General features: G+C 39.3%; 3 protein-coding genes across 4 annotated transcripts; all 3 read left to right on the forward strand.

The window, feature by feature from the left end:
* Positions 1–1,291: 1,291 nt before the first annotated feature.
* Positions 1,292–7,960, forward strand: clpxa (caseinolytic mitochondrial matrix peptidase chaperone subunit Xa). 2 transcript variants are annotated; one of them, XM_030766419.1, is made up of 14 exons: positions 1,292–1,692; positions 2,240–2,391; positions 2,570–2,687; positions 2,995–3,149; positions 3,298–3,457; positions 3,784–3,825; positions 4,863–5,048; positions 5,276–5,440; positions 5,599–5,687; positions 5,926–6,090; positions 6,265–6,567; positions 6,893–6,985; positions 7,070–7,176; positions 7,508–7,960. In XM_030766419.1, the coding sequence occupies exons 1-14, from the start codon at positions 1,638–1,640 to the stop codon at positions 7,596–7,598; spliced, it is 1,881 nt and encodes a 626-aa protein (XP_030622279.1). In that variant the 5' UTR covers positions 1,292–1,637; the 3' UTR covers positions 7,599–7,960. The 2 variants fall into 2 exon arrangements, with proteins under 2 accessions (XP_030622279.1, XP_030622280.1); XM_030766420.1 differs by having other exon boundaries at positions 2,573–2,687.
* Positions 7,961–9,406: 1,446 nt separating this feature from the next.
* pdcd7 (programmed cell death 7) lies at positions 9,407–11,671 on the forward strand. Its single transcript, XM_030765104.1, has 5 exons — positions 9,407–10,069; positions 10,303–10,441; positions 10,699–10,929; positions 11,267–11,354; positions 11,551–11,671. Exons 1-5 carry the CDS (start codon positions 9,407–9,409, stop codon positions 11,669–11,671), a joined length of 1,242 nt encoding a protein of 413 aa, XP_030620964.1.
* Positions 11,672–12,389: 718 nt separating this feature from the next.
* ubap1lb (ubiquitin associated protein 1-like b) lies at positions 12,390–19,660 on the forward strand. The gene is made up of 6 exons (XM_030766686.1): positions 12,390–12,450; positions 13,688–13,830; positions 15,606–16,202; positions 17,254–17,445; positions 19,055–19,156; positions 19,522–19,660. The coding sequence occupies exons 2-6, from the start codon at positions 13,699–13,701 to the stop codon at positions 19,654–19,656; spliced, it is 1,158 nt and encodes a 385-aa protein (XP_030622546.1). The 5' UTR covers positions 12,390–12,450; positions 13,688–13,698; the 3' UTR covers positions 19,657–19,660.
* Positions 19,661–21,351: the final 1,691 nt, after the last annotated feature.

Consider the following 21,351-nt stretch of genomic DNA (forward strand, 5'->3'; position numbering starts at 1 on the left):
TGGCCCCAGTGTTCTATTAATACAACATTTTCATTTACAAAATATTGTGTTAGCCCGTGATTGAAGGATTGGCTTGTGAATGGTGGACAAAATAAATTTTTAATTCTGCTGAACTGTACACTGCAGCTCAGTCGTCCATTTAAATTTAATAATTCAATCCCCCTTTTCACTTTTCTCAATTTTAATGAACAGTAAGAGACTGAAGATAATGCATATATCGAGCCTTCCGTTGTAAACCCTGGGACCGGTGAAACTGAATATTAGCCTGGTTTTACTTCTTTTTTTAAATATAGAAAATTCTAACTGTAACCCTACTTGGAGCCTATCTGTCTTTATTTAATGTTGAACTATGTGCACAGGTTGTACTTTAAATATTGTATGCTGCAGTTATGAAATGTGGGTTTATTGTTCATGCTGTAAAAACGTGACCAATCCTGAGCAAATTTGGCAGCTGTCTTAGCAGCAGATACAGATCAAATACCAAGATTTGAATTGGTAAAAAAATATTAAACATCGAGTTTTCGTGGTTCTTCACTATGCATGACCCAGGTCAATAAAATAGTAAACGATACAAGGCTTATTTAAAACCTGCTTAACCTTTTGATTGAGGGTACTGGAAAACACAGGCAAAGGTCAGGGGCACTGGGTCATTAGTGAAAGCACTGAAAAATACATGTGCCTCTTGTATTTTGAACCTCTTGGGCTGAGCAAACAGGGAGAGTGGGTAGAGAGGCCTTTGAAAAAAGTAGCCTACCTTGGAGAACCTCTTCATATTTTGTTTTGTTTTTTGCACAGAACACAGTACAACAAATTGGGTTTTAAGGTTTCATATTTCCATACCATGATATATAATGTTATTTTAAAGAACAAATATACATTTTGGAAATGACCCAAATCATTTTTATTAACCGTGAAACACCTTGTCAGACAGAGGTAAACCCAGAATTCGTTGATTTTTGGCTGAGACGAAACGACACTTTTTTGTCTTTTTCGTAACCTTTAGCGAATATGATTACCTACGATTCGTGAACAAGAGACAGTTTCAGGATCTGTTTATCATTATATTATATATCATCTCTTATTCATATTAATTTTACTACAACATACAAAACAAAAAGCACACTGATTATGTCCTCAACAAATATACCTCACTTACATCTTTGTTTGTTTGTTGGACGTAACGTAACTAGGATATCAAGCCATGCAAAGATATCTACTCTGGCAGTCACGTCAATCTATCTGCTTGTTTTAGTGAGGGTTTAATGATCTATCTTAGTGAGTGCCATAACTAGTGCCCGTGGAGCTATTTCCCTGTTCCGCTGCCGCTGAGTCACAGTGAGAAGAGTAGTTTGATGTTGATATTTCGCCAAAGCATTTCTTTGGTTTGCGCACGAGTATTTTCGCTTATTTTCTCAACAGATTTGACCTAGTTTGACGAACGTTAGTTACACTTGCCAGAAAACATTGTGGTCCGCGCTGTCAGGAACCTGCTAACTAACCTAGCTGCTCTGTCATCTAAGCTAGTTAGCTGGCTAGCATTCGAATGGCAGACAGCTGGTGTGCCGGCTAAATTCAAATTATATCCCTTCCTTATTTTTCCTCAATTTTTCTGTTTTTGCCGAATTCAGTTATGAATTATGGCTTGTCCCTGTACATCTGCAGCAAGATTTCTCATACATTCTGCCAATAAAGGTAAGACAATGTTAGTCGTTCGAGCAAGTACCTCAGAGGTTAACCTAATGAAGCTAACAAGCTTACATTGGCAACTGTTGGATTAACTCTATGCATGTAGAAAACTTCGAGTTTACCAGTGTGATTTGTTAGTTAACCCGGGTATTCTACTAGTGATAACAGTGGACGGATTTGAAACACTTGTACTTTGTAAATAAGTTTTAGGATAAAGGCAATAAATGGTATTGCCTGAATCAGTCAGCTCGATTGTGTGATGACGTTCATAACGATAGGTAGAATTGATATCTTATTATCAAGTCCAGTTAGCGGGTTTACAGAGCTCTAGCTATATTCTATGTAGTCATAGAATTCATAGAAATCTAGCTTTTAACAAATTCAACTTGACTTATTGCTTGCTACCAGTTATTGATGCTAATTCTGTGCTCTGGCTAGCTGTCATGCCTCAGATAATTTTATAGAGTATATCTGCGTTTTGTGGCATCGTGTAAAACGTAGCAACACTAATTTTGTATGTCTAATGTGAATTGCGAATTTTGTTCTGGCACAGGCATTTCAGGTTCAAGAGTCCAGTTGCTCTCACTTAGTAGACCAGGGGCTCATGAGGCTCGTCTACTTCACAGAGTCCCTGCCCGGCTCTTCTCTGAAACTTCTGTACATTATGCATCAAAGGATGGAATTAAGGATGGAGATGGAGGAAAGGTGTGTTGTCTTAATTTATTCCCTTGTATTGAAACTTAATTCAGTTGCTTTGGGTTTTGGGTCTGTCACTCTAGCTGAAGTGATCATCAGTTGAAAGTGTGATGACATTTGGTAGATCCAGTAAATAATACTCTGACATGTTTCTTGATGTCTGTCATTTACAAACGAATTATCCAAGAAGTCCGTCAGTGATGTGAGTGGGAAAAGATCCAGTTCAGGTAGTTCAGGAAAAGGAGGAAGCCAGCTCCGTTGTCCTAAGTGTGGGGATCCCTGTACACATGTGGAAACATTTGTCTGTGAGTATTTATGAATCATTAAATGTTGTCAGTATGACCTGCAGGCAATCATAAATGAGAACAGTTAATCATTACTCTTGGTCACAGTTCTCCACTGATCCTCCTTCATATGAGAGGAAGTATACCATATCATATCCTTGCTGTGTTTCTGTTGATGAAATATTTAGTGCTAAAGATGAAACACCTACACAATCCTCTGGTTTTGGAGCAGAGCTTAATCAAACTCTTAGTTACCATTGTTTTACAAACGTGTATAATTAAAGTTGATAATGAAAATAACAGAAGTTAATGTTCTTTCTTCTCTCAGCCTCCACTCGTTTTGTAAAGTGTGAGAAATGCCATCATTTTTTTGTGGTGTTGTCGGAGGCTGACACGAAAAAGAGTTTGAATAAAGATCCAGAGACAGGCGCTGAAGCTGTGAAACTGGCGTTTCAGCAGAAACCTCCTCCTCCTCCCAAGAAGGTATATACCTGCATCAAAATGAAATATTAGGGAACAATCAGATCTTCTCTCTGAATAGTGCACTTATGTTTTTTTTTAAACAGCTTTTTATCAAACTTTTTTTCAATCAAAAGAGTTCATCAAATGTTTTTTTTTTTTTTTTTTTTAGATCTATGCATACCTTGATAAATATGTTGTGGGCCAGTCCTACGCAAAGAAAGTGTTGTCTGTGGCAGTCTACAACCACTACAAACGCATTTACAACAACATGCCAGCTAGCTCAAGGCAGCCGGTCGAGGTTGAAAAACCGACGTCTCTAACACCTCGAGGTTAGTATAGCAAGGATGGGTTAAGCAAGTTGTACATGACTCTGTCTGTCGTGTGTTGTTCACTGTGTCTGAACATGCAGGGATCTTATTTAATCTTAGATTATGGGAAATAAAAATCAGATTTTGGCTAGTGTGGACTTGGCTTTGATGCTTTATGCAGTGAATTATGGCTAAAACTTGTTAAAACGGTCATATATTTTAAAATAGCAGCCCTGCACAGTTTATATTTTTTGTCGTCTCCTGGTTATACATTGATTGTTATCCTGTTATTACTCGCAAGAACCATGGTAATTATGTCCTCCTAACAGTCGTAAATTTTTCTCCAGAGTTAGAACTGAGACGTCGAGAGGATGAGTACAGATTTACAAGTAAGTGTTGTCTGTACCAACAGGCTGTATCTATATATGTGTATCTACAATACCCAATCCCTGTTTTTGCTTTTTCAGGGAAATAATTATGTAATGATGCATGTATTGCATGCAGTGGCACCATGTTGTCTCTTTTCATTTTCTTTTTAACATGATCTCGGGAGGTCAGTGGGTATAAGATTGTGGGTGACGTTCATATGACAAGGTTGCATAACTGAAAATCGTCTATGAATACTTTTGGGCAAAAAGCCCACCACTTGCTCCCTTGATAAGTGCAGATACATAGATAGAATGTCCCAGTGACCTGGTTTGCCTCATGCTATGTCGTTATGCAACCAAAGATCAACATGGAGTCATAGGCACATCTGTGTCATTTCCTGATAGTCGAATTAACAAATGTACCTGCACTTAACCAAATTTGGCTTTTGTAATTACCAGAGGCAAAATGAAATCTTTTTGCTAACTTTTAACAGATATCTTAGTATGTGTGTTTTGTGTGTGTGTTTTCTTACTTCTCAAAAATCTCACCTTTTAATACCTAATGAGACGTGGAAATGTCCCTGTGTCATGTTCGTGGCACATGCACCTTTGCCCTTTGTTTTATTTTGTAGGTGCATTAATGCTCCTCCCAGGCCTAGCCACACAAATCTGGCAGCGAAACTTCTGCTTGTACAGGACAAAAATAGAGAGAAAGATATCAATCAGTGATACTAGTGATACAGAGGCATACCCTGTGTGCAGTTTGAGCTGCCTTAGTTATTCATTTCTGTTAACCTAAAAAGTACAGCTTTGCTTTAGGGTCAAGTTAAATTATGGGATCAGCAGTGAAAATCTTCTCTTTCATTTTCATTTCCTGATGGTGAAATACCGTTAAAAACATAATAAAGTCCTTGTGATCTGGACATCTTAAGTGCCGGTCATTTTTGATAAAGCTTATATAATACAATGTTTCTTTTTACATATGATCATGAAACACCTTATTGGTCATTCATTGGAAAATTGCCGTTAGCATGATTGTCGTTGTTTTGTTTATTCAGAGCTGTTGCAAATTGCTGGAATCAGTCCTCATGGCAGTGCTCTGGGGGCATCAGTGCAGCAGCAGCAGCAGCAGGTGATCCACCAGGCCCCACAGGAGAGGAGAGGAGGAGAGGTCCTTGATTCCAACCCCACTGACATTAAGCTGGAGAAGAGTAATATCGTACTGCTCGGCCCCACTGGCTCAGGTGAGGCTTCTGTTAATGTAGCAGTAGATTCATTCAGATGCCATTTGAAACAGCCACAGATTCATTTGGATATACCGCAAAGTTTTTTTAACCCAACAGCTGCACTAGTGCAAGGTCCAGTGAACTAAAATTTTAAAGAAAGTGTAATGACAGCCCAGATAGGTATGTAATGTTGTACTGGGCTTAGTTGCAGAGTTGTGTAACATACTCATAACATTGTGTTTCAGGCAAAACACTCCTGGCCCAAACTTTGGCAAAATGCCTGGACGTCCCCTTTGCTATCTGTGATTGCACTACCCTCACCCAGGCTGGATATGTTGGGGAAGATATTGAGTCAGTTATTGCAAAACTACTGCAAGATGCAAATTATATCATTGAAAAAGCTCAGCAAGGTAAGAGTTAGGTATAATTCAGTTTTGATTTTCCTCAAATGTTTGGACGTTTCTGTTTATTAGTCATTTTGTGATCTCTCTTTAATTTGTTTAAAAAAAAAAGAGAGAGAGAGAGAGAAAAACATCAAATGAGCTGTAATGAAGTGTTGCTTTCATAGGTATTGTTTTTTTGGATGAAGTGGACAAGATTGGCAGTGTGCCTGGAATCCATCAGTTAAGAGATGTGGGTGGAGAAGGTGTCCAGCAGGTGTGTAACTAAAAATGGATCCTGACCGTCCCAGCGGTCAGTCCAGTAAATTCTATGCGCCACATACCGCTGCTTAGAGCCCTGCTCTGACTGAACAGGCCTGAACTGACACACAGCTTCCCTTGTATAGTTACAAATGCAGTAAATAACTGAAATATTTGTCAGCTTCTTCATGATGTAATTTGTTTTGTGTTTCTGTTGCTCCATTTTTTCCTGTTCTCTTTATTCCTTTCAATAGGGTTTATTGAAACTCTTGGAGGGTACTATTGTTAATGTTCCTGAGAAAAATACTAGAAAGCTCAGAGGGGAGACAGTGCAAGTTGATACGACAAACATCCTCTTTGTGGCATCTGGGGCGTTTAATGGCCTTGACCGTATCATCAGCAGGAGGAAAAATGAGAAGGTATGCCGTTGAGTGGATTCTGAAACCTCTATAACAGTTAAAGGTGCTTAGTTTACAACAGCTACAGTCTTCTAATTTGCAGAATTCCTGAACGCTATCAGGAATCAGAAGGGAAATCCATAAGTATAAATGGATGAAATATGCGTATCGTTCTTTATGATGTTTGTTGAGCAGTATCTTGGATTTGGTACGCCTTCAAACTTGGGGAAAGGCCGACGGGCTGCGGCTGCAGCTGACCTTGCAAACACCACCGGAGGAGAGGTGGATGCAGTGGCTGAAATTGAGGAGAAGGATCGGCTCTTGCGGAACGTGGAAGCGCGAGATCTCATCGAGTTTGGCATGATCCCTGAGTTTGTGGGTCGTTTACCAGTGGTTGTACCCTTGCACAGTCTGGATGAGGAAACCCTAGTGCGCATCCTCACTGAACCTCGTAATGCCGTTGTCCCACAGTACCAAGCTCTCTTCAGCATGGACAAGGTAACAACTGGGTCACTGGCCCTCACACCTGAGAAGTCTGGTCAAATTTGTGAGCCTGTGTGGGAAATAGACAGCCTGTTTAACTGGATCTCCTAACCAGACCTTGCTCAACATGTGTAATGTAAACAACTGGAGAGGAAAAATCCTTCATTTGAATCTGTGCTGTAAATACATTGTGTTTGTGGAACGCAATGTTTTTTTTTTTTTTCCCTCTCCACCTTTTAAAAAACTGGCATACCCAGAGACTTATGTTTTCTTACAGATCACTCTGTCCGTATGATGTCTCTGCCTTCAGCTCATACTTGTCTCTTAAATTGCTTTGTAGTGTGAACTCACTGTAACACCTGATGCCCTAAGAGCCATAGCAAGACTGGCTTTGGAGCGCAAAACTGGTGCCCGTGGCTTAAGATCAATAATGGTAAGATTACTGTTCTCAGTCCTAGCCCTTATACTTTGTATGGTCGTGTGTTTTTTTTTCCCTAAATATATCCTTTTGGTTCAGGAAAAACTCCTCCTGGAGCCCATGTTTGAGGTGCCTCATTCAGACATCAGTAGAGTGGAGCTGGATGGGGACGTGGTTCAGGGCAAAGCCACGCCTCGATACGTAAGGTGAGCGCACGTGCTAGTACAGTCGTACATTTCGCCTCTGAAACAGTGTATGCCACAGCACAGACCTCGGTTTTACCTCCTAAAATGGGTTTTCTCAGATTCAAGTTTTTTTGTGTTTTATTTACATGGATGTGTTTAATTTAGCAATTTTAATGTCAGGCTGTGAAAAAAGGATAGCTGTAGAGTGAGAGACAGATGTGAGTATTACTTTTCTTCCTCTAGAATGCCTTTGTTTCCTTTTCTGTGGTCTGTACATTCTCTTCATATTCACATGAAATGATTGTTTTTGAGCAAAGTTATGATAACTTGAACTTCCTCTTTTGACTTCCAGATCTCCCACAAAAGACTCTGGTGAGGAGGAATATGACTCTGGAATTGAGGAGGAAAACTGGTCCAGACAGGCTGATGCTGCCAAGAACTAACCAAACTGGAGTATACAGATCTTGTGCTTTAAATCTGGCAGTGAAATCACTTTGACTGAAACTAGGTTACGGATCATTCACCTCCCTGTTCTCTGAAGGGTCCATTTTTTCCGATAAATTATGCAACCTTGAATGATATCTATGGTGATGGTGACTTGTATTCTGTATTTAAAACTTTGGAGGATTTTATGCCTTTGAAATGTGTCCTCTCTGTCCCCATGCACAATTAAGAAACTGTATTTAGACTTCACTAAATGTACAGCAAACTATGCCTCCCAATGAGAGACTGTTAATTTGTATTAAATGTAAAGGTCGCTCGCTGTGTTTTATTCCTTATTAAATAGATGGTTTATTTGACCTCATTAGACTATTGGTTGTATTGTTTTAGACCCAGGCTTAGATGGAGTGATTGTAAATGTGAATGGATGGATCATAATTCACTCTGAAATCATTTCAGGTACACATTATTTTTATGTATTACCAAGCCATGAGGCATGCTCTATGGTGTGTGTACTTCAGTACATATTTTATTTATACATCTGAGCCTCAGCATACCTTTCAGTATTGTTCACACACATGCATATTTTTCACTTAGAAACCTGAACCCCTCGGCTGTCAGTCAGGACATAATTAATAAGGCTCCTGCCCAGCCAACTGCATTCACAGCGGTGTATTAACAAAAAATGTTCTTGAAGAAGTCCCTGATTAATATTGGATATACTTTCATGATGTCAGTGAACACACAAGATGGCATGATTTTTAAAGAAAGAAACCTGATAGGGGAAGTGTATGATACAGTACGTAAACAAATTTGAGACAGACTGTTTATTATGCTTTGGATGAGTGGGTAGTTTCGTCTCTGAGAGGGGTTCAAAATGGATATATGGAAATTACTGTAAAACAGTGTTTAGACCACAGCAGTGCAGATGTTTTCTTAGTTAAATGCAGTTTCGCTAAAGACACATGTTTTGAAACGCTACGTTTTGATATTTAAGAACAGGCAAATTGGCTATAATGAGCTTTACCCATCTAAGCTCATTTACGATGAAATTTTTAACATTAGACCAAAATACTGTGATTTCATCTCCTGAGGGCAATAAAGAGGTATTGATGTAAGTGTATTTAGTGGTTGACCACGTTTAAACACACAAGCACATTCTTTCATGCTTAAGTGAAAGTAACTAGAAACTAAGAAACTATGTGGAACCAATTATTGGCGTCCTCTTTTACTGGGAATACCTCAGCGTAGCACCACAGAAACAGCGACAACATCCGGTTAGGTTTGAACGTCGTGATCACACGAGCTAGGGACTTCAAAGACGAACTTTGACGCCGATTTACATTATTTAAAAATGGATAGGCAGCAGTCGTACTCTGCGGGGGAACAACAACAGTTGTTATCAGGTACAAATTCGGATAATTATTTATTTGGCCCGAGAGGAGGATTTACGGGACCGCCGCCACCAGTTCGTCCACCCCCTCTGAGTGGACCGTGGAATGATGCTCAAAATAATAATACTGGACCATTTTTGTCGGGTCCAAATGCTTTTCAGCACCCACCGCCTCCTCACTGGCCCCCGTTTCCACCAACCCCACAATTTGGATCTCACTTTTTTCCCCACCAGTTGGGTTTTGATTGTAGAGAACCGCCGCCGGGGTATTATGAACAACCACAGTCCGGCTCGGGCCCTGCGTTCAGCGAAACACAGTGGTCAAGTAACCATGGCCTTCCCCCAAGTGACTTCGTTTTGGAACATGGGAGACAGACGAACCAGTGGTCTCATACCAGTGCAGGTACCCAGTCCGACATGGGTGTCTCTGATGTTAAAGGACCATTTGATCAGAACCTCATGTTGTCCAGCTCTAGACGACAGTCTTATCAGTCAAGGTTCCTGTCAAGACATAGCACTGATAGTTGTCACCAGAATTTCCTCGGAGATTCTGCAAGATCACCCCGTGATGTTACAGATCAACAGTACTGTCATCCTCTTGACAAGGGCGGTGATGCAGACTTAGTGCAGAGAAGACGAGACGAGGAGTGGCTGAAGACTTTTTTGTTCAGGAGGAAAAGAAGCCCCGTCTTACCAAAGCCGATAGATTCTCGACCATCCATTTCTCAGTTCCGGGAAAAGCTGTATAGTGCCGTTAAACTCGTAGCAGAACTATCTGCCACATGTGAGACATTAAAACATAATTTGGAGAATGAAACTGTGTGGACGGAAACTTATTCGAAAGCAGTGACTCTTAAAAGTGGTTTACAGGATAAACTGAACAGTGTTTGCGACCCACTGGTCATAAACACAATCAGTAAGAAACTGGTGAAGATTCGTAAGAAAAGAATACAGGGGCATCGAAGAAAACTTGAACGAATCGAAGAAAAACACAGGGAGGAAGCAAGGTCTGCAGAACGTGAGGCAGCAATTGATAAATGGCGTACGAGATGCATTCTTGTGGTAGAAGAGAAGAAAAGGGTAAGCTGATGCGGCGTCGAGTTTACAGTTCTCTACACAAGGTGGCGACCTGCCTTTAGTAATCGGTTCTCAGTATAGCATTGGCTGTTTTTTGTCACCATTGATAGTTAATACACTTCTCTCTCTATTGTTCTGCGAATGTGCTTCATTTCACTATGCATTTGATAGATTTGATCGTAATATGGTCTTATAATTATGTCTGCGTAGTTTCATGTCCGTAATTTCTTTCTTAGGAGCAAGAGCTTAAGCTTGCTGCTGATGCTGTCCTCTCTGAAGTGAGGAGGAAACAAGCTGACGCCAAGAGAATGTTAGATATACTCAAGTCACTGGAAAAACTGAGAAAACTTCGTAAGGAGGCTGCTTCCAGAAAAGGTAAAGAGGAAAATATTTCACATTCTGTTATTTGTTCTGATGATAATCAGTTGAAACAGTGTATTTTTGGGATAGCAGACAGCGGCAGCAATGACAAGGTCTTCGATCATGATGGAACTTATTTTTAAGAGCTTATTTTACAGGGTATGAATCTAATATTCATATTTCAAATCTGCCTAGGTTGTGTAACCAAGCACCTATCATTACTGTTTATTTATTAATGTTTATTCATTATTGTTTATTATTTATGCCAATAGGGATATTTCCTGAGAAAGAATGTGATGAGTCGTTTGAGGAGCATGTGGGGCGATTGAGGGATCTCATCCGAAAACGCACAGCAGTGTATGGGGCAGAGGAGAGAGCCCTAAGGGTCATGCTGGAGGGAGAACAAGAGGAGAATCGAAAAAGAGAGTTGGAAAAACGTCAGAAAAAGGAAAGAGAAAGGTTGCAGCAGAAGAGACAAGAGCTGGAAATGGCACTTTTTGGAGGTAATTTTCAAATGCATTAGGATCTAAAATGAAGAATTTGCTAAGTACTCTTCTTTTGAACAGTTTCATTGAAAGTAGCAGGCAGGACTTGCCTCCCATGTATTGCTTCTGTATAAGTGGTTAAAGGTTCTTTATTCACCACATGCTTATGTTTTAATAACAGAGAGTAAGGACATGAAAGTTGTGATGACCTGCTATCATTTTTAGAGTTATTGTAAGCATGAGGAAAATAAAAAATATTCTCTTGTGTCAGCTCATCAGATTGGTGTACAAAGTAGTACAGTGGTAAAGTAATGGTTGACATGAACTGCCCGTCAAGTGTCTTCTTATCTTTCAGCTGAATTGCCTCCAGATCATCCATTACAGCCTTTCCACGACTACTACACACAGGCAGAGCACTCTTTACCTGCACTTATACAGATAAGGTTTGTCTCTATTTTCTATGTTTTGATCCACCAGCAGTAGTATGGTTCATGATCACATGCAGAATTATTGTTGATTAGTTGGTTTTGATTGGATGGGAAGACCAACAAAATATCCACAAAGTTCAGTTAGTTAACATGAAAATATGACTGGCCCTAAAAGGACCAAACCCTCATACTCTTTCTTTTGTCCCTCAAGGAAAGAGTGGGATCTATACCTAGTTCCTTTCGACCACCCTGATGGCTCCTCAGTGCCGCACACCTGGGTTTTCCCTGACCCTCCAGCAGATGAGATCTGGGCTACTGCTCTGGACAAATAAGGCAGTTAATTTTGCTGGCCTGGCAACAATCACGCAATTCAAACAGCACCACATAAGGAAACACCAGACCCTGATTTTTATCGGACTGGCATTGTAAACGGACTACATATGTTTATTATCGAAGCCTGGCGAGCGTGACATCTCTAAAAAGAGGAGAAAAATAACATTTTTATTTGTTTTATTGTATTTGGCGAACAGTTATTGTGAGCGATTATTGCATCAGAAGACGCAATGCTGAAATTTATGGCAGAGCTTTGGTGACTGCTTTGCTGTTACTGATAGGAAAGAACTGGCATGGTTTGCCTCAAGACTGGATGACAACACATCAGCCGCCTGTTCACGTGAAAACTGCTTAATGACGCACTCTTTCTAATGGATTTCAGAGGACAGCCAGTGGAAGTAAACATTCTCTGGAAGTCAACATTACAGTCTGGTGCTAAACATTGTCTGCTTTGATGGACTTTTTCAAATGATCTTATTCTACGCAGAATGAAAGTTTCAGTGATGTTATTTTCCAATAAAAAATTGTTTGCTGAAAAAGTCTGTGCTTTGTGGCGTGTTTGATGTTATATAGATCTCGTACCATAAGGTGTGATTGTTCCAGGTAAACAGGTGATGTCAGTTTGTTATGTCAGTGGATTAGTGGGGCAGGGAAGGTTAGCTCTGTAAGAAGGCACGTCTGTTCGTCATTTGACCAGTGCAGAAGTGCTCGCAGAGACAACAACTCAACACCTCGATACACCTCACATTTGACAAACAGACGCATATTGGATAAACAGGTAAGAAGGTGATGAATTTAGCTGTGTAAAATGTTACTTTTGTCGCTCATAAGGGAATAATTCAGTTTGGAAAAAATCTGTAAAATGTTGTGGTTTTCCATTTGACAATTATCTCCTGATTAACTGATCCTGTCTAGGATAGTGATTTTGATTGATTATCATGGTTTGGAGAAACATTTTCATAACATCTGCTTTACATTTACAAAGTGCTTTTTTGTTGTGGCACGATTAGCCAATTAAACCTTAATGCAGTAAATAATAGCTTTGATAAGGTAGAATGGAATGTCCAGAATGTTGCTCATATCTCTTTTATTGAGTGGTCTGTCGTTTTTTGTTTTTGTTTTTTGTTTTTGCATTGGTGTGACGGTATGATTATGGGTCACACATTTGTGAACATTTATGACTTTTTAAAATATAAGGCAGGTACAGTCAAACATGGGAAATTCTGACATAACTTCACGGCATATTTTATGCATAACGTAGCTGCTGTCAAATTCTCAATGCTTTGTTTGTGTTCAAATAAAACTTTGAAACTGCCTAAAAAGATATTTATTTTCAGATAACAGATACATTAAAGGTAACCTAACTGGTTTCTGATCCGCCAGTGATGTTGACGTTGACAACTTCTTGCACTTTCCATTGTTCTGTCCTTCATATGGACAAAACCATCTTAAGAGCTTACAAAGCATCTGGCAGTTAAATCTAAAGCTTGTTTTAAAGTCTAGAACCATCTGCTTTGATACTTCTAGAGGTTCTAGGCACAGCAGTCAGACCAACCTTGAGTAGCTTTGCTGACATGTTAAGTGTGGGAGGGGCTTGGTGATGATGTATGTTGGACGTCATCAGCCCATCTGTAGCAGCAGAAGGTGTCATGAGGACAATGACTGATCGCTGCTGAAACATATGTGTGGTTGACCGTGTTGACTTAAGTGCATCAGGTGGCAACAGTGAGACGGTCAGGTGGTGAAGACTCGTAATCCTTAATCTCCGGGCCTCTCTGCTATTGTGTAACAGAATAAACAAATATAGTGAGGTAGTTTGGTGGCAATGCCTAAGTGTGTAGAATTTCTCAGAAACAAGATTTAAACACCCCACTTTGTTTTCTGGTTAAAGGTGATACTGTTTCAAAATACAAGATTTAGAGACAAGTGATCTTACATTCATTTGCACATGTTGGTTTCAGTTCTGTATCAGTTTAGTGTCTGTAATTTCATTTTATCTGTTTATATAATTTTAGTGACCGTGAGAATGGCCTGTCTGGATGAGGTGCCATTCAAAATTCCTCTTTGTCCACTGGAAGAAGCAAGGGAGGAGGTGAAAGTCGTCACTGCACCTGAGATCTCTATGCCAGACTACCTGAAAATTCTTCAAGAGACAGAGGTCAGGAAAAAGCACTCTTTAGTACTAAAATCTAACCTGTTCAGTCTGCAAAATGTCTCCTTATTAGCACAGTGTTCCGTGTGCTTGTCACATCCAATACGTTTGGTAGAAATGCCATACCCTTCGAACAAATTAGTAAACAGTGGTGTCCTTTTCAAAGCCTCCGTTGTTTTTATACATGTAAGTTTGCCCCCAGTATTCACCAAAGAAAGCTTTTAATCACAAAAATGTTGTAACTCAACTACTCATTACTACATTGAAAACAACAAAACTGCCTGCTGTGAGACAGTAAAAACGCACACTTGAGATCATAAAATCTGAGTTTGAATCTTACTGTGCATTCACAGAATGTATCAGAGTACATTATGCTTAAACACACATTAATTCTTGCTTCCCCTCACATGAAACTGAAAGAGATACATCAAACACAGCTGCTGGATACTTTAGGCTTGAGCTTTATTGCAGTTATCTTCGAAATGTAGCAGTGACCACAATCCTAAATTCCTCTCTGTACAAATACAGTGAAAATGTTACGTACTGACCACTGATGTGTGATCTGTAGTGTGTGTTTCTTTGTCATTTATTAAAACCTCACTTTTCCATCAGTCAGTTTTGCCAAGCTGTTTTCATATTATGCCAAGATTGTAGTCCAACTTCTTTTCACAGACTTAGAAATCAATTGAATATGACCACACCAGATAGTCTCTAAAAAAGGAATTTAGAAAAAAAATCATTCCAAAAAGATTTTTCTTAATCTAGCAGTGCTTAAACTTTTGTTGACCTTTGATGGTATTGTTTACATGAAATGTTTTGAATAAATTCCAAATTCAACTGTAAGATAATATGTTTGTGTGTTAAGGGTCAGTGTCTTTACAGAAGTGGAGTCTTTCCTGATTATTCATGTCATTACAAAACTACAGTCAGAATCCATTATCTCACCAAAAATGAGCTCACTAGTGCCTTTTATGGGAATGAGCTCAACTTTGGTTTGTTTGAATTTTCACTTTTGTGTTCTCTGTCGGTCCAAGAAAAACATTTCGCAGTTGTCTTGGAACATATTTCAGACAAGCGTTATGTTAAAGAAGAATGGAAGTGAAAGCTATTGCATAATGTAATCACTGGTTCACATCATTGGGCAATCTCTGTGATTACTGGTGTTGATAATTTGGGGGAAAGAAAAATGGATACTTCTGGTGCTATTAATGCCATTACAGTAAAGCTAACGTAATACTATCTTAATTCACTCTGCTTTATAGTAAGTGACACATTGATGGATTCAGTGAAATGACTTTAGGAATATTCAAGTGAGGTTCTAAGGTTTTCATTATATGAATCCTGTCAGATGAAGTCATTGTGTCTATCAAGTGTTCTCACATTAGACGAGGTAAAAGCACTCTCACTTTACAAGCCTTCTAATGGCATTTTTTATTTTCTACCCTTTTCTTGCAATTGGTAATGTTCAGTTAGTGCTGATCTCCTATGTGTCCCCATAGGATAGTAGTCATGGTACAAGAGGTCAGCACAAATTTCCTCTAACAAGTGAAAAGATATTCAAAAGATATCCATTCACTTAACTCTGCATGAGACTATATAGACTGTAGACCATCACATACAACTGTTGACTGTACCATAAGTGCTATGTAGTGTGCATCTTTATAATATAAAACAGAGTCTGAACAACATGTGTTAATGTAATAACATAGTTGGCTTTGTGTCAACAACTACATGTCTACAGTTCATGTCGTGTAATGATACCTCTGACTCTTTCCTGACAGTATGCGTTCAGACTGGAAAACTGGGTTTTGACTGGCCTTCAGGGAGGTTACCCCAGCAATCCCCGTTCTTCCTTCACCAGCTCCTTCTCTGACATACCACCCAGCTGTCCCCCGTACTGGATGATGTTCAGCAGCCCACAAGAGAGCAGGCTAGCCAGCCGCTGGAACAGCGACTTCTGGGAGCCTAACCCCCGGCCCCGCAGCATTAGCCTGAACGCGGCCCACCTTCGTAGTATGAACGAGAGGGTGAAGTTTACCATATCCGACTCAGAGGACGATGACGAATACGCTCGGGATGAGAGTGGTCAGTTATCAAAAGGAAAAGCATGTGATGGCTCAGGGTCAGCTCACCAATCTCCCAGGTCAAAAGACCCAAAGAACCCTGGCTCCTCCTCCAACTTAAGTTTGCCTTCACAATGCTGCCTGTCTCAGCGCCGGAAGAACCTGCGACAGTCCTCCCTGTTTGTCCAGGAACCCCAGAGGGGGAGCCTGCAGAGGAGCTTGACCTCAGTCAATAAGAACTGTTCCCTCAGCTCCCATTCCACTCCTGCGTCTTCATCCAGCCACGCCCGGTCTGAGAGCAGGGCCTCTGTGCCGGTATGGGAGTCATCTATTAGGATTTTATTTATTCTTAGTAATTCTTGTTCTCAATATTTTGAACATATGTGCTAATACTTTTCCCCTCTTCTGATTTGTATCATTTGAATGAAACAAAATTCAGTCCTATTCAATGAGGTTCTAGGAATCAGTGGGAATTCTAGTTGGCGAGCAGACAGAATCTGCAGGTGTGAGGAACAGAATCCTTTATTTTAATTCACTATAGCTGTTTAAAGCCCAGAGCCCATCTCCTTCATCTGCTGTAGGCAAGCCATGACCGCGCTAAAAATGGCTTTGACCGACACGGCGCAAATAGAAAAGCAGGGAGTTGATTGCAGACGATCAGAACTAAACAAATAGCTAGTAAACCAAATACTTCTTAAGCCTTTTGGATAACTTGTGCCTCCTAATGATTTGTCAAACATTGCCCATTAAATTGCTTTGTATAATGTCAAAATATATGTTTATCTGATTTTTAATTTTAATTGTGATTCACTGTAAAATTCTTGGGTCTGCTTTTAGGTCTATTTCTGTAAACTGTGTTCATGTTTTTTGATCTCACATTTCTTTAATGTCTCTAAAGATGTAAAAGTTAAAAATAGACTGTGTAAAGTCTTTCCTGGAATCCTCCCAAGTTATTACCAGTACGTTTGGATTAGCAAGTGGTACTGTGTAATAGAGGTCTTGCTTAGCAAAGCTATATTTCAGTTTAGCCCATGAATTTAATCTGTCATTTAATGTATAATGTAAACTCTTGAAGTCATTGTTACTTTAGGCCTATACACAGAAATCCATGGTAACCACATTGCTTTCTTATTTAGGTTATTCAGAATTACATAAAAATGTCTGACTTTCACAATGTATTTATTAGTGTTTTACTTGTGTACATTTAGTTAGTAGATCAGACTGATTCATGTGATTCTCGGCAATACCAAAACAATAACTCAACCTTGTCCTACTGTAATAGCATTTCCACTGCTTGTTTCTCAGAGTTGTGATTTTCCTGCTCTTCTCTGGGGGATACTGACGGGTTGTTGTTTTTTCCCTACAGTCTCCAGGCCTCCTGCCGGCCTCCTCACGGCCACTCAGTTCCCACGCCACGGGCCTGGACTCTTCTGTGGAGTTGCTCTCCGCCCTCAGCCCAGAGGAGAGGGAGCTGTTGGAGGCTGTGACAGAACAAGGTTACCCGCTGCGCACAGCCATCATCGCCCTGCAAAGGACTGGACAACAGAGCCCTGAGCAGGTCGGTCAAAAAGAGCCAATGAAGTCAGTGACTGGCTATGCAGCAAGTCTTAAATGTATAATCCAAAGGCTCTCATAACAGTCTTCGATCAAAAGATTAGTCTGAAGCAGTGTCACTTACAGTACTGCCAAACAGTGCTAAGCAACCTGACACTTGACACATGCCGCTTATCAAATCCCTGTCATATTGCGTGCATCTAATTTTGCTGTGTGTAATGATCTCAGCCTACTTGGTAACATATGTTAGAACCAAAGGACAGGGTTAATTAAAAAAGTTTCAGACTTCTCTCACATGAAGACGAATTCTATCCACTACTGTTGACCTTGGTCAAGTATGTACTAGGAATGCAAAACGTATTACATGGAAACATGAGAATGTAAATGTAATAGAGATTATTACACGTGTCCGAAAATGCAATAGTGCAGGAAAGCATTAAAAAAATATTTCAACATCTCTGCAATATTGAACAGCTGTAGAGCCGTATTTTTGTCCAGATCATATTGTTACATCAGCAGAGCCTATGTTCATTCCTCCCTTTTCTAGCAAACTGAATACCTGCTCAAATGATGTGTACAAATGATACTGTACAAAAATATGTTGTCTGATTTTTTGATTGAAGTCCTGTTTTATTTGTGGTAAGTAATGACTTGTTTGTAATGAGCCGTGTGAACACTTTTCTTATGTAACCTGTGCGACTCCTGGCAGTTTTCTACGCACTCTCTCCGGTGCCATGCATCTTCCTCTCTTTTTCAGCAAAACATCTGGTTTCAACATCTTTAATCTGATTCGAGTCATAATGAGGAAAAAACAACTTTATAAAAATAGATACCAGATCCCCTCAAAGTTTCCACCACCTGCTATTTATTATCTGGTTCTCCCTAGTGGGTGGATGAGTCAGAGGGCTTTGACAAACCGATGCACAAACATATCAACAACATTTCTAGAACATTGTGGGAAAGTTATATGAGAGAAAAACAGCAAAAGTTTTGTATTTATTAGGAAATCCCATGACATTAAAGCTCTTTATGAAGCAGAAGATCCTTTGTTGTCATGTTCAAAAAATTAAGTTAAATTTTAAATATTGCATGAGAAGATTTTTTATTGCCTTGTGCAATTTATCACCTGAGTAAATTCAGTTTTGTTGTCATGTACAAACATAAATTACAGCTATATATGGTTTAAGGAGTTTGTAGAAGTTTCCTCTCTTCAGACAGCATGAGACGAGCAGACAGCCAGCAGCGGTCAGATGGTCACCTTAACACCAAGACTGATTTGTTAAATTCTTCCTCTGCTATCATAGAGGAAAGGAAAAGTTTGTCATTTTCTCATCCTGATCATGTTTCATCCTGCTCCACGCTTTTCTCTCTGGTCCAAAAAGCTGAGGAAATTCAGTCCATTGCACATTCGTTTATTTATAAAGTCTCCAGACCACTCTTTCCTTTATCCTCAAGTGTGTATATGTGAACCCAGTCTTAAATGACTGCACCGCATGAAATAGAATCTGGTTGGCAAACCAAGTGTGATCTCTGGAAAGGACCCTGAACTGGAAGTCAACTGTCATTCCCTGTGTTGATTAAAAAAAATCTCTCTCATGGCTGTTTTCCTACAGATCCTGAGTTACCTGGTGGCATATGAACATCTGTGTGAGCTGGGCTACGATGTGGCACAAGTGGAGGAAGCTCTTGAGATGTTTCAGAACTGTGAAACCAAGGTAGTCAAGGATATTACTGATGAACTCGTAGCCTGGCCAAGCACAAACATTGGCATGAAACAGACTTCTAGTTCAAATCATTATACTGATGAAATGCAAAATGAAATAGTTTCTGTGAATAATGTGTGCTGCCACAAAGGTATGCAATGTCTTCAACTCCAGTATAATGTATCTGGTAGATTGATTTAATACCTTTTTCCAAATTTGTATGCGCAGTGACCCAGTCTAAGCAACTGTTAACATAAATCTTCACAAGTATAGAACTGTAGCATTACATTTTCCCTGTATTAAAAGAAGCACAAATGTCTGGTCAGTGTTTTGTTTTGTTTTTTAAACTTAAATTGCTGCTAATGTCTTTGTTTCAGGCAGAAGAGTTCCTCCACCTTCTCACTCAGTTCAATGAGATGGGCTTCCAGCAGAACGCCATCAAAGAGGTGCTGCTTGTTCACGAGAACCACCGGGAGCGAGCCCTGGAGGAGCTGATGACACGGGTGGCATAAAAAATAGACAATATCCTCTAACCAATTCAATTACAGTCAGTTAAGTGAGTTTCGATATCCAACGTTCATGTGACTTAACATGCTTATTTTATAAATGTCAATCCCATGATGTGAAGAGATTGTAAGTTACTCAAATACATAAGCAGATGAGGAAAACATGTGGCCTTTTTATAGAATGTGAGGTTTCAGCATTTTCACTGTCAGAAATTTGGGGCAGTTCACTGTGACTGTAAATTCATAATCATATATTAAAGTTAATGGATCTCATGTCAATGAAAGTTTGAAATGAGGACAAATGTAAAACAATGAAAAAAGAGGCAATATAACAAATTATAAGCATACAAGCAATATGTACACTGACAAACAGAATGTACTAAACCTCCACTTGAATTCACTATCTTCAGTTTGTTATGCCATGCATCCAGTCTTAAAGGAATGAAAAAAATGATCCAAAGAATGAAAATACTGACTGCATCACTTATGACTTTGCTAATAGACTACTGATCTTTTTATAATCTCTTGTATGTATTGAGTGTGTAATGAAAGTTTAACTACATTTTTTATTATAAACTAAAAGAGCTTTGTGTGGTGGTATTCTGTATGACAGCAGTTAGTTGCTCCACAAATTTCATAATCTGGCATTTTTAATAATCTATGATAGTGTTTCTCTTTTTTTTGTAAAATACCCTCAGATAACTTTTGTAACTCTCGAAATTAAGGAGGGAGAGTAACTTGAAGCTATTAGGCTGTTTGCCAAAGAGCACTTGTCTAATAAAAGAAAAGCAATAAAGAAAAAATAAACAAAAGCATCTTTAACTTTTCTGTTTCTTCCCAGAGCACATACTTGCATGATTTAAGGTCTAGTATCTTGATGTTTAGCAAACCATCTCTTTGCCAAATGTCTTTTGGTTGCGGTAATGGGATTAAAGTTCCTAATATGCTGTTTGTGCTGGAGGGTTATAAAGAAAGACAAACAGCCAAAAGGATAAACCAACTAATGGTGCAGACTGGCAGGCCACAGAGTAAGATATCATTTAAATGCTGCATTTAAATTAAAATCAGAATTAATTTGCGTAGAAAAGAAAGCTACATAAGATGTTTAATCATGTTTCAGTTTAAATGATTGTTTTATGTCTTTATCAACATATTGTTATGATCCACTTGCCCATTTGAGCTGTACTAAACCATTTTTTTTATTTCTCCCACTCTCTCTATGGTTGCCTCCACTGCTATCCTCATTTGACTCTACAGACCTTTGTCATGCACAGACACCCCAGGGATTTAAAGCTTATATATACTGTTTGTTTAATACTGAAGCAGGTAAAATTTCATATCTAAGAACTGAACTCGTTTGTGTTCGTGGACTTAAAACCTTAAACTTAGTATCACCTTAAAACTACTGTTTACTTTTGACCATATTTACTCTCATTTAGTTGCACTTTCTAAATAAAAAGCACATTAAATGAATCTTAGACAGGGAACGCAAGAAAATGCTGACAACAGACCAAGGCTCAGATGTGTCATCTATCATTTTTCCTCTATCATTTTTCCCTTTCTTAAATTCACTTACAGAATACCCGTCCTTCATAAACAGTTCTATAAATGTTTTGATTGCAGGTTACAGATTTTGATTTTCTAAAGTTCTTACAATATCTTCAATGTTGCAGAGTTACAGATACCTCAGTCTCCTGGTAA

The sequence above is a fragment of the Chanos chanos genome, chromosome 2 (assembly GCF_902362185.1).
Source record: "Chanos chanos chromosome 2, fChaCha1.1, whole genome shotgun sequence".
NCBI classification, from domain to species: domain Eukaryota; kingdom Metazoa; phylum Chordata; class Actinopteri; order Gonorynchiformes; family Chanidae; genus Chanos; species Chanos chanos.